At 45.7% G+C, this 16,818-nt stretch overlaps 1 protein-coding gene across 2 annotated transcripts in view; it reads right to left on the bottom strand.

Annotated features, from left to right (window-relative positions):
• The window catches only part of LOC113479575 (AF4/FMR2 family member 1-like), a 112,684-nt gene that overhangs the window by 13,758 nt on the left and 82,108 nt on the right, over window positions 1-16,818 (bottom strand). For both annotated transcript variants that reach the window (XM_026847730.1, XM_026847728.1), the window contains exons 8-15: window positions 15,280-15,334; window positions 15,111-15,148; window positions 13,573-13,729; window positions 10,043-10,960; window positions 7,330-7,427; window positions 3,588-3,834; window positions 1,813-1,904; window positions 756-819 (exon numbers count right to left, since the gene is read on the bottom strand). In XM_026847730.1, coding sequence (XP_026703531.1) covers window positions 756-819; window positions 1,813-1,904; window positions 3,588-3,834; window positions 7,330-7,427; window positions 10,043-10,960; window positions 13,573-13,729; window positions 15,111-15,148; window positions 15,280-15,334 — 1,669 coding nt within the window. The remainder of the gene's footprint in view (window positions 1-755; window positions 820-1,812; window positions 1,905-3,587; window positions 3,835-7,329; window positions 7,428-10,042; window positions 10,961-13,572; window positions 13,730-15,110; window positions 15,149-15,279; window positions 15,335-16,818) is intronic.

Raw genomic sequence — 16,818 nt, 5'->3', positions numbered from 1 at the left:
TTTTTTCCCTTGTTAGGCAGGATTTGAAGAAAGAAAAAAGGCAAGTCAGGCCTCTGGGTGATAGTTAAAGGGTTCTAGGCAGAACCCCTAATGTGGTCCCAGGCATCAGTTTTGTGTGCTCTGGCTATTTGTATCTCTCCCTCAATGTTCTCCTTGCGTAATTTATTACCTTCACATGTTTTGGACATTATCATCTGGTCTTGGAGGCCTGCCTCAGGAGAGGCAGATGGGGCTTGCCCACCACAGTATTCCCTCACTTCATTTCACAAGTAAATGACAAGTGGCAAATGTACATTATCTGAGTGAACCATCACCAGCAACAACAGATTTTCCTCCACGCATGCAACTGCCCAGAGCGGAGAAAGCCAGTGACATCTGCAACGGGGACTTGCAAGTCTGGTTCACCTGCAGCACAATTACTGTGAGAATCCTGACATTTCAGAGTAAACTGTGTTGTAACTAACTGCTGCACCTCTCCTCCAAGGACCTTGTGGTAGTTCTGCAAAGCCAACAGGCCTGCTGACCTCAGACAGCACCAGCCCTGAATCCTGTTCTCCAGGAGCATTCTCTAGATGTGTTTATAACCAAGGGAAACGTCTGAACACTTAGCAGATAAAGACAGCCTCCCCACAGGTGACTCGAACATACTCCAAGTGTGGAAGTCATGTTAGACAGTGAATCTTATCCCATGCAGGCAGGTATCAGCTCTGAATGCAAGAGCTGGTGAGCATTTCTAGCACAAGGACGAGGCTTACCATTGCATCGGCTATGTGCTTCAGCCTCTTGGCCTCTTCGATGTAGTATTCCACTGGATGATGTCTGAATTGGGGACAGAGAAGAAAAACAGAAAACGGAGAAAAAGGGTAGAATGATCAATTTTACCTTCATATCTAGAGGATGCTAGGAGTCCTAACATCCTGTTTTGGTAAGCCTGTTACAAAATGATGACAGTCAATGAGAGTTGTCTGCAATGTTCAGAAACACACAGCAGCTGAACATACAGAAAAAATGAATTGTTTTCTTAAAAAAATCTGTGTTAGAATAACATTGGCAACTTACATTTTGACTAACAAGCCACTGGAGGTTAGGCTACTGTGAGGCCAGTTTTACTTCTTTGGCCCATGGAAAGATGGTAGTGATATGATCTCCTATCATTCCTCAAGTACAATCCCACAGACATATTTTGATTGAAACATACAGTAAGTTTTGCAGTGTCAGTCATTCATCTCAGACCAAAAGAGCCTGCATTCAAGTTATCTGCTTACAGGAGAGATGGTCACCAAGGCTCCTCCTGTTGACTGGTCTGAATCAACAACTAAACAATGATAAAGTTCAACCACACGCAGTTCTGTGCACTGGGATAGTCTATTCACCATGCAAATAGCACACAGCTGCCTCTGCACCAACATGAGCAAGTAAAGAGTCATGCCCTCCCCAAAAAAGCCAGTTGCCCACCCAGCACCTTGTGACAGAAGAGTTGGTCACTTGTCAAGAATCAGACAAATCAAAACCCAGCACTTGTAGGCAGGCACCAGAGACACCTCCTCTCTGATTTAAAAAGGACCTAATTTCCAGAGTAGAGTCCTTCAAACCAAGAACTGTTGCCATGAGACCTTTGCTTGGAAGCAGAGGGGGTGGGGGGTAAGTCCCAGACATGATACAGCAGTACAGTGCAGTTCTCAGACATCTCTCCCTCTCTCTTCCCTTCCAAAGGAAGTGCTTATTAAGAAGCAGCATCCAGGGTGGCTGTAGGACCAGCCTCACCTGGCGTCTTCAGAAAGTACAGATAAGGGTTGTAAAAGAAAAACCTACTTTTCAAACTGGAGTTGAGGTCTCCTTGGCTTGGAAGTACCGTTTGGCAAAGAAGGCACTGGGAAAGGATTTGTGACATCCCCTGCAGATCCCTGAAAACCACAGTGGAGATAAAGCTGGTTAGAGAGATATGCCTAAACCAATTCCAAAGCATGGCTTTCCTAAATTTCAAGAGAAAATATTTGTCCCAGGTGTAGTCTATTCTCCAGGCTCTCCCCTCTTCTTACCTTCCTCCCCAGCACCCCCTCCAATAACGGAAATGGAAACTTGGCTTCTTACCTGACTGCTAATAAGGCTTAATACATTCAACCTTTTCCCAAGCACAGAGAAATTAACTAGCAGCTTTCCTTGCACAATGGCTAAGATAATAGTAAGGCTGCAAGCAGCACATTTTTCATGGCCAATAGCCAAGGCAGGAACAGGTAATATTCATTCACACTTATTTCCAGCTTAACCACACACAAATTGCTGATTCTCCATTATTAACTACATTATCAGGAAAAAGCAAGCAGTTTGAAGCCAACTAATAGTGTGCACAGTCTGGTTTAACACACACACACACATCACAACAACCTAGACCACAAACAACCCACTGCCCATAAACAGCATTGTAATTGAATTTCATAATCCAAAAATACAAAGATCCAGCTGCAAGGATCATTAACAATTTTGTAAGCAAGCTATAAAAATTCAGACCCAGGCTGCAGTCAGAAACACAGGTTGCTTGTTTCTTATTTGTAAGCAACCGACTCCTTCATTTTGTAAACACATTTATTTTGGCACCAAAACTGTACTTGCAGTTGCCTAGTCAGAAACTGTTATTAGCAGAAACATGATTCTCTTGCCTTTGGTTTTCATGTGGTCACCCCTTTTCACTATGTTTCACTGGTGAAATGAAAACAGATCATAGAATCACAGAATCATTCAGGTTGGAAAAGACCCTTGGGATCATCAAGTCCAACCCTCAGCCTGACTCTACAAAGTTCTCCCCTACACCACATCCCCCCACAGCTCATCCAAACGACCCTTAAACACACCCAGGGATGGGGACTCCACCCCTCCCTGGGCAGCCTATTCCACTCTCTGACCACTCCTCCTGTGAAAATTTTTTTCCTAATGTCCAGTCTGACCCTCCCCTGTTGCAGTTTAAAGCCATTCCCCCTTGCTCTGTCACTAATCCCCTGTGAGAAGAGCCCAGCACCAACCTCTCTGCAATGTCCTTTCAGGGAGCTGCAGAGAGTGATGAGGTCTCCCCTCAGCCTCCTCCTCCTCACACTGAACAGCCCCAGCTCCTTCCCTGGCTCCTCACAGGATTTGTTCTCCAGGCCCTTCCCCAGCTTCGTTGCCCTCCTCTGACCTCGCTCCAGCCACTCGAGATCTCTCTCGTATTGAGGTGCCCAGAACTGGGCCCATCACTCCAGGTGTGGCCTCACCAGTGCAGAGCACAGGGGGACTGTCACCTCCCTACTTCTGCTGGTCACACTATTTCTAATACAAGCCAGGATGCCATTGGCTTTCTTGACCATCTGGGCACCCTGCTGGCTCATGTTCAGCAGACGATGGGAAGTCAGCAGAGAAGTTACAACGCAGGCATTTGGGCTAGCAACAGATGGTCACAGATAGCTATGAAAGGGGAAAAAATGCTTCAGAGAACTTCCTCTGGTGGCTGGTTTATCTTCCATCCTTGTTAATATCCTCAGAACACGTTTGTGAAGAGAATCACACAGCACCCACGCACCGCAGGAAACACTCCACTGGTTATAATGGATACCTACTTTGATGCCCTTCGACGGTTCAGCGTGATTTCTCTCCTCTTTCTTGTGCTTGGACAACAAAGGATCCTTGTGGCTGCTCTTGTTCCTGGCAGTGTTATCCATGGCTGGCAGCTCATCGCTCTCACTTCTGGGTCTCTTTTTGGCTGTCTTGGTTGACTTTGGTGCAGGACGTGCAGGAGACATGTGTGGCAGTGGCGGGGGTAGCAGGACATCTTTCTTCTGGGTTTCAAGTGAAGCTTTTGATGCTCTGCTGATGGGAGGCAATTTCATCAATTAGGATGAATATGGTGTACATATGATGTAGGGAATTTTTAACAACTTAGTTACATCAAGTACCAATTTTGTTTCAATTCCTCTGGAAGTATGAGATGACTTGTTAACATAAAGAATCTAACAAAAGCAAAATGAAACTTCAGGGACTTCCTTGTGTATTAGATACCACATCTTCAGCTGCCAACAACATACAAGCCAGCTGCTTTTCTGGTAGGAATAAGCCTCAGGACTTGTCCTTGAAGTAAAGACTCACAACCACAATATCAGGATGTTGTAAAAAAGGCATTCCTCCAACCCAGCCCCTTTTCAGTGGAAAGAGGGAGAGAGGTAATTACAGTGACTAAAATCCCTGGGACAAATCACCCAACAAGCTAAATGAACTGCAGCACTGCCTCTCTTACTCCATTATGGTAGAAGAGATCTTCTGTGGTCAGAGATAGCCATGACCCCCAATCCTGTACATGCTTTGACAGAATTAAACTGATTTTTTCCTCTAACACCTGCCTGCTCAACTAGACAACACTTACAAAAGTTGAGAGGATTCAGGTGAGACATACTTAAAATGCTGTGCTTTTAAATGGCAGAGACTATCCCAGGTAATAATACAGGGGCATAGCAGATTTCTGATCATCTGAAGTTAGGATCACCAGGGAACTCTGGCAGCAATAAGCCTTGTTTCACTACTGCTCATTTACATCATTTTTATCCAGCTTCTCAGAGTTTCCAAGAAAACACTGAGCAGTGAATCCCAACTCACGGTCTGAAACATCTGAAAAGGAGGAAGTTGTTACACCCCATGAGAAGGCTGAAGCGAGACACTGCACATCTTGCTTCATTCTGCTGTGCGTGGGACAGTACTCTCCCCTCTTCCACAACCTGCTTTTCCGTTGGTACAGTCCCTACTCACTGCACATACACTCCCCAGCTTCACTACCCTGGTACAGCTGATGTCCAGAGCACCCCCTGACCTGAGCCAGAGCCTCCTCTCTCCAGAAATGCATCCTATCCTTCCCACTCTGAAAGCCAGAATGCAGCTGAAAGGGGTGCTCATTTTCATGAGGAAAGGGGAGGAATGAACCCCAGAATTAAATCCCTTCCGTTATTGCCACAGCTGAATTAGCCCTTCACCCAACAAAGTGTCAGCCCCACCATCTCAGTGCTTTAAGAGTATGTCAATGTTTTCTCTGAAGAAAAGCAGTTTACTCATACTACCAGGGCACAAACCTCAGCGTTATAATACCAATCCAAGTCAGTACCTCCAATTCAAGCCACAGGCAAGCAGGAATTGAATGCAGTAGCCCATGACTGAGGTATGAGCCTCCCCTCTTGAGAACACTGTCCATTTGGAGACATGCTCTTGGAAGCATTCACTCTAGTCAAAATGCTGTCAGTATACTGGTCTGCAGATGATGGGGTAAGTTTCAGCAGATCTATCAGGACTGCAAATGCTATGCTGGAATAAACAAGAAATTCCTGGCCATGAAGGGCACCTGAAATTCCAGACAGAGTCACAATTCAAAAGGCACACTGGCTGTGTGTCCGTTAGGTCACACACACAAGAGACAAAGACAACAAGATGATTTTAGAGGAGAAGGGAAATGCTCCCTACCCACCCACACATACAAATCTCTTTCCTGGACAGGCCTTTGCACCTTTCACCCCTCTACAAATCTGGGCCAGTCAGAGGGAAAAGCCTATTGGCCCTGAGGCATCTTGGTTTGGTTAGAGAAAGGGGGAGCTGCATATCCACATGCTTCTGCAGCCCCCCAGTTCAGCAGTCTCGCACGGCAGCAAGGTGAGGAAACAGAGCTCTGCCACATCCATCACACCCCTCTCTGTTCTCAGCTGGGAGAAGATGGGTCCCACCCAGCACCAACCCTGTGGGCACCAGCAGTCCATGGGGCAAGTGCTATTCAAAGCCCATAACTGGTGACAGCAAAAGCAGCTGAGGGAGCAGACAGGATCAGCATTAGCACCCAACTTGTGGCTTTCATCACCACCTGTCCAATTAAGAAACTGGTAGCAATCACCCAGTCAAAACTGATGGACATACAGCTACACTTCAGACACCAGCCTTTCCCAAGAGGCTGTCAGAACTCTCTCTGATGTGGTTGCTCAGTCATGGGAGCAAGAGTCACAACTCCTGGGCCACACTTTCAGCTCTTTCACCTCTTTGCAGCAGGAGCCTGAGCAAGCAACTCAATTTGTCTGCACCTCAGTTTCTCCATGTGCAAAGAGTGTTCACATCATCTTCTCACTTTACAAAGACTAAGAGCTTTAATCGCATGTGAAGTGTCATGAACCAGATAAAGCTTTCTGCTGCCTCCCACAGAGAGGGTACAAACTTCTCCAAAATAAAGATGGCAGCAGAACTCAGAATGAGGAAGACACAGGCCTTAAAGAAACTCATTGACTCCTAGAATGGTTTAGGTTGGAAGGGACCTTTTAAGTCCAACTCCCTTTTTAAAAGCTTTGCAAGGCTAGTTCTATTTCTCATGAGAGCAGAAATAAATGATACTTGTATTCTCAAGTCTTACCAAGCATCACAGAATAATTGGGGTTGGAAAGGACCTTTAAAGATCATCTCGTCCAACCCCCCTGCAATGAGCAGGGACATTTTCAGCCAGAGGACAATTTCTCCTGCCATCCCCTGAAGCCCCTAAATTACTGTGCAGAACAAGCTTGTGCTACTGCCCACAGAACCGCTGCCACCTCCCAGATCACTGCGGGCAATCACCTGCTGGCAGATCACCACCACTGCAGTTTGGAGAAGGGGAAACGACTCCTGCATCCCCTCAGGCAGGCTGCCTACCACACTGTTTGCAACACAAACAACATTTTTTTTTTTTCTTTTTTTTAAACACAAATTTGTTCCTTGCATCTGGTCTGAAAGAGCAGTGCAAATCCTTGCCTACCAGCTTAGAAGGAAAAGCAGCATGGGCTCAACTGGCAATTAAATTTCTTGTAGCTCAAAAAATCTGTTCATGCTGCATGTAATACACAGACCAGAGCAACAGCAAGGTAAGCTGCAGGATAGAGACGCTGGTGTTTAAAATGGCAAAGTCTCCATCCCCATCTCAGCTGTTGGAAGTCAGGACAAATGCCACAACATTCAATCCTTTTGCAGGAGCGTTAACCAAGTATGGGGGGATGACCAGCCACTGAAACATCAGCTCACGCTTGGATGACTAGAACCATAGTCCTCAGCTTTAAGAAGAGAGAGGAAGACAGGTGACACCCAAGTATCACTTCACATCTGCAACAAATAAAAAGGCAAATCGATTACATTCCCATGTCTGGTTGGTTCCAAGATGTAAACAGAAATCTGCAGCAGATGAAGTTTCAGAAGATACATTAGGTCAGAGGCAAACTCACAAGGATAAGGACAGGAGATAGTTTCTTCCCTTAACCTTTTTAAGAAAGGCTCAGTTTTATGCATCTTTCTGCCATACCAACACTGTATACTCACTTTGGTTTATTGGAGTCTTTGTTATCTGAAGACTGCAATGACTTTGTTTCTTTTTCTGATTTAATTTTCTTCCTATCAATCTCCTTCTCCGCTTTCCTCTAACAGGAAGAAAAAAAAAAAAAAAAAGTTCATGTAAAGTAGAGACCAACACAGCTAAGCTTGATCGATTCTGGTTAATGTGATATCGGAATCAACAAAAGGGGAACCCAGAGCAGAGCAGATCTAGATTTCAGGCTCACTGACAAGTATCCTCAAATGACATTTTATCTACTTTTGCTTAGATGAATTATTTTGTAGTGAAGGGATGGAACTGCTAAACCTCTTGTTGCTAATAGTAATCAAAATTAAGGCACTTCCGTTGCTGAAAATAAGCATTTCATCTGTTCTGGATGAACTTTCCTCCCTCAGTCTGAATCACACAGACATGTATTCAGATTCCTCTTGGGAAAGCCATAAACTGTAAGCAATTGTGTTTGTGACACACTTTACCAAAGGGAAGGAAAAAACTGTGTTCACAGGAGAGTTAGATCACTCAAACTGCCCCAGACATGCAGGGGAGTTTGTTTTTATTAACTAGAATCTGATATAGGTGAAATTTTAAACAGTCAGTTAAAATCATTACCATTGTCTTCTAGAAGAACAAGAATCATTAAGGCACAGAGGTAATAAATAATGCTTGATAATTGCACTCCACTTAAAATACAAAATGTGCAAATCATCAGCTCATCTGAATGAAAAACCTCAGAATAATTTCCTGCACGCTAGGCAAATGTAAAAGAAACTGCACTGGTCAGTCAGCATCACCCACTGTGCACCTGGTGGTGGTCAGAAGCATTCCAGGCCTTGCTGTCTCCCTCCCAAGAGCACATCCAGGTTTATGTCACCATGATGGAGCTCAGTGGGTTGTGCTGGCCACAGAGTCTCCCTCTAGCAGTGTGCTCAGGGCAAGGCTCCAGCACCTTGATCATCTCCTGGAAATGTTTCTCAGGTTGAGCTCCACATTGCCGCAGAAGATGTCTGACAGCTGGACCTGACCTCACTGGCCACTATGAAGCCTGAGCGCCTCCAAGGACACTGATGCACCAAGACATAATACAGGCAGGAAGGCTCTGAGGTGAGTTTTACTGAAATTAAGACACTCAGACTGCAAGGGGAGGTATGTCTAACATCAAATAGCTCCTCCCTGGGGTCTTTGAGACAACAAGTAAGTTGGAGAAGCGACAGATTTACTCCCTTCTCTGCCTTTCTCTGCAAGAGGGGGACTGCCAGGGTCTCTCAAGATTCTTCACCATTTCCCTGCTCTTCTCAGTTCTCCCCCACAACTATGAGAAGCTCAGAAAATTACAAGATTAAGTGAAACCCATGCAGGAACCATGGGTATTCACCCCCATCTGCTAAGCCACCTTCTCTGTGAGGAGAACCAAAAAAGGTGTGCAGGCCCTGGCACACCCACAGGGAACATCCACCCACCATAAAGCCTGCAGCCAACTCTGTGCAGCTGAACCAGCTGGCTGGAAGGATATTCAGAGTCCCCTTCAGGAGGAAGCCTTCCAAAAACCACCAGTGAGCAGCTGCCACCTCAGCTAAAGGACTGTCTTGTCACTCAAGGGAAAGCAACTCTTACAGATGAAGTACTCTGCAGAGGGGTCTCTGGAAAGCCCCTCACTGGACACATTAACATTGCAGCTGGCACCACAGCAGCTCCAGGGACAACCAGAGACATTTGCTGCGTATTTATCCAAGTGCTGAGATCCAAAGCAGGGTTCAGGGATGGGTGTTACTATCAGTGACCCTGGTTCAGTTCACAATCTGCACTGATGGAAGAGCAGAAGCTGGAGGGCTGCTGCTCTCACCCCTAGGAGTGACACAGGTGACACCTGCAGAATTCACAGAATCATCCAGACCTTGAAGATCAACCAGTCCAACCATGAACCTCACACTGACTGTTCTCAACTCTGACAGATTCCTCAGCACTGGGTCATCTTGAGAATTCATGTAAGCAAGCAATCACGACTGTTTCATGGAAAGAAATTACTTCACCCAGGAAAAGACTACACTGCTCAGACTGAGGTTGCACAACAAAAGGCAGCAGAAGGTGCCCATGTGGACAAAACAGAAAAGCACTGACGGGGGGTGGCCTGGGTAGGTTTGCTCTCCGGTCACCCCCACAAACTGCAGGCAAGGTGCTCTCCCACAACAGACAGTAAATGGGTAGCGCAGATGGCTGCAGGGTCTGGGAGGCACTTCAGGTACTGTGCTGCTTTGAAAGGGGTTGCAGGGGGATGGAGCACCCCAGCTCTCCAAAGCTCTGCTTGGGTTGAAAGCCAGAGAAACCCACAAATGCTACCAGGGAGCTGGCCAGCCACACGCTGACAGAGCCTGCTGCCAGAAGCTCCTCCAGCATAGGAGGGCTGGGGTTTGTTTTCTTGAGAAAAATAGTATTAAAAAAAAAAAAATCCAAAAATGTTTTAAAACACCAAAGCATCTGTTAGCTCACAGGGCTTTACACTTGCTCAGCAGGGGATTTGTGACCAACAGGAAACACCTGTGGACAGTTTTGATGCACATCCCCTTTAGAAGCTGGGTAACACATTGAGAGAAGGAGCAGAACGGATCCACTCCCAACCTATAAAGCGGAAACGAACTCTACACTTGTGTTTTTCAACCACCACCTTGGTCCTTGTACAAACCCACCTCCACCTCCACCTCTCACCTTCCTCTTTTGAAGGGACTTGTCAGGAGTGTCTGTGGTTTTCCTTTCCAGGTCCTGCTTCCTTGCACCAGGGAGTTCCTTGGTCTCTGCTCTCTTCTGGTGGCTGCCTTTCCCAGGGGGCTGGGGGACTCTTGACAAAAGAGGAAGATCTATTTTCACCATGAGGGATTGAGGGACAGGGGAGTCCCTCATTGGCAAGAGCAACTTCTTCTCACTGACAGACAAGGGAAGTTTGTCCTTGTGCAAGTCCTCTCTGGCCACCACGGCAGGCCTGTGGCCACTAGTCCTGGTGGGGGTCGTGCCTTGGCCTTGAGGAAGGGGGCTGAGAGCAAGATGCTCCTGGGCACTGCCAGGCAAAACTTCTCTCACGAGCTTGGGGTCCAAGGAGGGTTTGGCATTGGCCTGGTGGGAGCTCTTGTGCTTTCTGCTCTCAGCGGACTCTTGCAGTGCCGGCTTCGGGTCTTTTCTGTCACTGGATTTTGGCTTCCCTTTCGTTTTGACTTTTGGCTTGTCTCTGGAAGACTGGTCTCTGCCCTCAAGGGGTCCAGGGTCATTCTCCACCTTCAGGCCTCCCTTGGGCCCCTCATGCACCAGGGCCTTCCTGGGCCTTTTGATACCCACAGTCTGCCTGGGCAAGGGTTCCTCAGTGCGCACAGGAGACTTCTGGCAGTTGTCTTTGGTCGGAAGACGAGCATCCTGAGGAGCCATGGCTGCTCGGCCAGAGCTCTTGTGCTGAGGCTCCCTTGGCTCAGTGCACCGGTGGGAGGAATTGCTGCTGACGCCCTGCCCCTGCTCCTTGCTCTCCTCACATCCATCTCCAGGGGCAATTTCACTGAGACCCTCTGTTGGCACTACTGGTGGGTTCACCTTGGTTAGCCAGTTGTCGAGCTGCCATTTATTAGAAGTTGGTGCGTCGGGCTGCAGACAAAAAGAAAAAGGAAGGATGCAAGACTGAAGCCTTAGTGGGCTACTTCCATCCTAGCACAGCTTACGAGAACCCAGTAAAATTTCCCCTTGTTGTTAAAAGAGCTTGAAAGTGAAAGACCAAGTGGGGATGCTGTAGTGTGTGTACATCAACACTTACTTCAGGAACACAGGATCAAATGTGTTGCACAGCACTCCTGGATCCCTGCAAGCCCTACCTGTCACTCAAGTAAGAGACCAGTCAACATGAAAGTTTCATCTTGGTTTGCCCACATCATTCCACAATCAAATATATGAAAAAAGCAGAAACTGTAAAAATGGATTAGGTGCTTACTTACAGTGCTTTTGGAGTGTTATTTGCACATGGAACTGCTTTCAAAATGAACGAGGATGCCAGCTATCACATCTCACTGAAGTGACAGGTAGGCTGTCAGGTTTCCTGTGCTTTAACCAAAAGACATTGTATGGCTGGCACATCAAGTCCAGCCTCTTCCAAGTCCTCTCCATACAGAACTCAACTCTCACTTCCCTCTGTGTCAAGCAAGGCATGAGCAATGGCTGAGGTCTGAAGGCCTCCAGAGTCACAGTCGGGTAACGTAATGTGGTTGCTACAAGCCCTGCCTAATCTAACAGTAGTCTGACAAATTACACGAGAAGCAAACCCAACTAATCCTAAACCAGACAACAGAAGCTGCAAATCAGGGGTATGACTCTCTGGGGTCCGTTCTGAAAATATCACATATATGTCAGCACCACTCCAATGTGTAGCTCACTACTTGGGCACCATCTGAGCACAGCTACACTCCCACCCTCACTGATTCTCTCCAGTCACAACTCTCACTTCAGAGAACCACCATAACTCTTCCCCCAAAAGAGGAAGCCTAGTATGTGAAAGTTTTTTCCAAGACTAATGAATCTCTTCTGCCGTGATTTCTTCTCTATTCAGACTCAACTCGCTACAGAATACGTGGATAAACAAGATACGTCTTCAACTGTATTTGAGTCAATCTAGAAATCCAGTTTAATAAACAGAGTTTGGTTTTACTATGGGTTTGTAAGTAAAATTAAACCACAAATTCCATTATACTTTTCAGATAACAAAGATCGGCATTATTGTCATTAGAATTTTAACTTAGTAGCCATTGAAGCACTGAAGGGCATTTTTTTGGGTGTCAAACACTATAAACACATGGCCAAAAGACTTAGTAAACTTTGGTTTATAATGTAGGTAGCTATCAGATCCTTTGATATACTCTGATTCTTTTCTACTCCTTCTACTATCAGTTATCTTGTTTGTGATCTCATACAGGTTTTCATTAAGTTTTCCAAACACAAAGGATAGTAAGATACTTTTTTTTTTTTAAAGTAACTATTGCCTATAGGTCTTAAAGTCTGTGTCTCTGCATGTTACAAACTGACTATAAACAAATAGGCCGTGTGCACTAACCTACTCCTTGAGCACCATGGATGAACAGTTTGTTGAATGAAAAAGAATAAAATCATCAATGGCAAATAGCCAGGACTTCACTAGAGTGAGAACAAACTTACAGTCTAGTATTTTCAGTACAAACTAGGCATGATTTGGTAAAAGAGGAGAAGAGTAACATCTGTTTCCTTCCAAAGACACCCCCATTGCAGAGGGCTAAGTCTGTAACTGAACTGCTAGAGGGTGAAGTGTATTAGATGTGAGATGAACAGATATGCCTTCTCAAAGCTTGTTTTCTGCACAGCAAATTCTCCCTGTTGATGTGCTTCTAAGGTAAAAGAAAGCAAAGCTGGGGCTAGGGGAAGCAGGCAAAAATAAAGTACAAGACTTCTGGGCTTTGCGAGAGTACATCAGAACTGTCAGCAGACTGGTTTACATCAGCTGTGGTTCACAGGATATAACCGTGAGCTTCCCCCTGGCCTGAGAATGTTTTGCAAGCTGGAGGAACTGCTTGAAACTGTGGGACATGAGCACTTCTGCAGGAGATTATGCAAGTTTAAGGCACCAAATTCTGTTTGTCTGTTTTTTTTCCCCAATAAAAGCCTCAGAAATGCCAGTGCAGCACTATCGAAGCCAAATTCAGCAGAAGCAAATCTAAGCACATTCCAGTCCTTCCTGCAGGTCTGATCACTTCAGCTGCAATCTGGGAAAAGCTGAATCTGCCACTTACACACAGGAGCTGCAGGGAGGCAGCAGCTCCTCTTCATGTATCGGGAAACTGATCTCATCCTGAAGTGGCCCATAGCCTCAGCACCCAGAAAAGCTGCACGGGTGGAGGTGGGCCCCAAACACCCCAAACAAGTCGTGCATCTCATCTGTACCTCGCTTGTATCTTGCCAGGGAAGGCAGTAATTCCTCCAGGAGTGCTAGACACTGATGCCAAAGGAAAAGGGGCAACACTTCCAGGTTAGTCATGTAAGAGCCTAACTATGCTGTTACTAAGCGTTATTTAAGAAGCAAACTCTAGAAAGAAAGCAAAGGGCAACAAAAGTCTCAAGATGTCAAGGAGACCCCTGAACAAGGACAGTATTTCAGGCTCCAGTCCTGATGGCATTCAGACAGCAGAGAGTCTGAGGCAAGAGGCTGTATTAAGCAGCTTCTGCATTTGATTTGCATTCACCTCAGGTGCTGACGCTCTCGGAGGGTCTTTTGCTTCACTGTCACTGGAGTTGCTCTCCGTCTCCGAGTCTGAAGAGCTGTCTGAGTCACTGGTGCTCCCTGACTCTGGGCTGCTGGAATGTGCTGATGCCACGCTCTTGGTCTGGGACTGTAGGGCACTGCAAGGCCACCATGAGCTAAAATTAGAAAGCACCACGGGTGAAGGTTGGTTACTTATTCTATTGACATGGCAGGATTCAGAAATAAAACTGAAACCTCATGTTTTGGCACTGAGAAGAGAGGGGAGAAGGCCAAAGGAATACATTGCCATACTCAGAAGATAAAGCACTGGAATAAGAAAAACCTCTGGAAATCCAACCAGACAAATACCTCAGCAGGACATCACTGCTGCAATATGAAGCTGCATTTAGCCAACCAGAGTTTAAAAAAATAACGGAAACTGTCAAGTCCTTTTCTGAAAGCCCCAACCCTCAAAAGAAAAATTGCCAATAAAGGCTAACAAGACAGAAACATAGATCCCAGGATGGTTTCTCTTTCTGTATTCTCCCCCTTTTCGCTTCTTCGTCTGTTACTTGGTCAAGGTGCTTTAACTGTTTTATTAACAGCCATGTCAAGCAGCAGCACTTTTTGCAACACCCTCCCCAACTCAAAAATGTTTTCCTCCAGCCCCAACAATGGGAGGGGATGGAACTGAAGGAGAGCCATGACTCTTATGCACAACTTCTTTGCACTTTGAAATGGACTTATGAAATCAAAATGTTAATTTTTTAACTTCGAAAAATGTTTCTGACATCAGTATCAATACATTTGCATGATTTGGAGGCAGGTTCCTCGCTGATCGGGACTGATATCATGAGAACACTCTATTTCAAAAGTTTGCAGGGATGAATGAAGTTCATGCGAAGAACTGGTGTGTCCTGCAAGCCTGACTTTGTAGACCCTCTGCTTGAAGATTATAGATATCAAGCCAAAAATGTATGTCAGTGCTCTCCTATAGGAAATGTTACAGGCTGCTTCATCACCTTTCTTCTTCTAATGTCAGCATGTGGCTGTGCAGTCTACCTTGAATATTGCTTCTGACTAGCAATACATGGCAGGAACTGCTTACAATCAGCTGAAATAACCTCAGGGAGGCTAACCAACCTTCACCCACTTGGCTGTTTTGCACTTCCTTCTGAACTAAAACTGGACTCACACCCACCCATCACTACAACAACTGAAAATCCCATCAGCTCCAGTGTGATCTGCATATACACTTGTGGAGGGAAAGAGCAGAAAAGGAGGGAACCGTTGGAGAAATACGATTCCGGTTCCTAGGCCAAACCCAGCATGCCTGGATTATTAATTTCTGATTGGAGCTTTTGGTAAAACCCCACATAACGAAAGCTAGTTTTCAACAGCAGCTTCAGGCAGTTAGATACAGGCTTTGGTTTCTAACAAGAAAAAATAGGAACCTTTACCCATCTACCCCATATATAAAAAGTAGTTTTGTTTTTCTCCTTATTTGGTCTAGCTAGTAGTTTGGGAACAAACCTGTACCTTGGAGGAGCAAGTGAAGAAGGTGGCTTTTCAGCAACCTGTTTTGTTCACAAAAACAAAGAGGAGAGGGGGAAGAAAGGTTAGCTTAAGGAACTCAAAACAATGCCACAAGTCGTGATGATTTAAAGGGATGTCTGTGTTCCTAGTGTATAGAACATCTAAAACTGACTTGGTCGTCACCACTCTCTTCGCTATCACTGAGCTGCAGGTCGTCCTGGAGCGTTCTGAAAGACAACCAGAAGATAAATATCAGCCAAGGTAGACACAGTTTCAAGCAGCAGACGCTGAAAAAGACTTAGTTTGCGCTTGCCAAAATGAATCAACCTCCCACATCCTTTTTGAACGTTCAGCATACTCTATCTACTAAACCCTGTTGTTACCTAAAATGAGTGACAAAATGAGAACACACAACCTGGACATGTCACTGGGCTTTCCAATTGATCTCAGGATGTTTTGCAATGGAGGTCAGTGTCCCTGGCTGCCATCTACAGACAACAAAGTCCTGTGAGGGGACTGCTCCTCAGCACAGGTTACCTAGCACACTCACAACACAGCCAACAAAGGTTAACTGGCACACTAACACAGCAGGGTGGGCTGGAAGAAGTCTGGCCCTTGTAGAGCAAGAGACCAGCATGCTGTTAGCCCCCACGGGCTCCCCAAGGGGCAGAAAGCATTGTCTCTGCACCAGAAGCTGGGCATACTCATGTTCTCTGCTCTCAGGGGCAGTGAATATTTCTTTTGTCACTGGGGCTCTCTTTTTTCTACTGAAGTCTCCTGTCACACAAACATAAGTAAATGCCAAGGTCAAGCCTGTCTCCTATCTCTTCTCTACACAATGAACTTCGTGCTCCTGCACACCTCAGCAGTAACCGTAACACTGAGCAGTTCTCCAAGCAGTTTACAAGCAGGGAGGCACAAACCCTCTTTTACTATTGCTAGAGAAGAGAGAAGGCTGCCTCTACAAGCTTCCAAAAGCATAATTTACTCCTCTGCCTGCAAGTGGTAACTACTGCTTGCAATTTCAATGCATTACCGAGGTCCTCAAAAGGCTGGAGGGAAGGATTTGTGGGGAGGGACGCAAAGTTCTCCCAAATTGTCATCACCCTCTTGGGCAATCATGCGGGTATCCCAAAAGGAGCTGGAAAACAGACAGGCAAAACTCTCGCTATTCTAAAGTATAGTGATTTCACATCTTGAAACTGGCTGGAGACCAACTCCTCAACCCAGAGAATTATACAAGTGTCATTCTGAAAACAGGATAGAAAATTTGGGAACAGAGACAGGGATTTTAATCTATCAGGTCAAAACTCCTGCTTATTTCAACCTCCTTTGAAACTAAGGGCTCCCTGTGAGAAAATTTTTTTATGCCCAAATAAGCAAAATAAGGCTCCAAGCCCTCATGACAACACATCTTATAGCAAGAAAAACAAATAGGAAAGATCCCCAGTGAATCACATCACCTGGAAAAGGGTGGGAGGTTTGTGTTCCTGATGCTTGTTAGGAAACGGAAAACTACACAAACCTTCACACTCTTTCAAGCCATCATGTCAAATTAGGAGTAAAATGAAAAAAGATTTACAGCTCTGTGGGTCACCTCTAATGAGCCTGAGCAATCTGAGGAGTAAAAACCTTGAATAAAAAAGTGATTCCCTTATTTAAACACTATCCCCACTAAGTAGACAAGTTATTTTACACTAATACCAAAGCA

The sequence above is a fragment of the Athene cunicularia genome (assembly GCF_003259725.1).
Source record: "Athene cunicularia isolate RWA chromosome 4 unlocalized genomic scaffold, athCun1 chr4_part2, whole genome shotgun sequence".
In the NCBI taxonomy this organism is placed as follows: domain Eukaryota; kingdom Metazoa; phylum Chordata; class Aves; order Strigiformes; family Strigidae; genus Athene; species Athene cunicularia.
The sequence above is the reverse complement of the archived record's forward strand: the minus strand, read 5'-3'. Positions and strand labels throughout refer to the sequence as shown.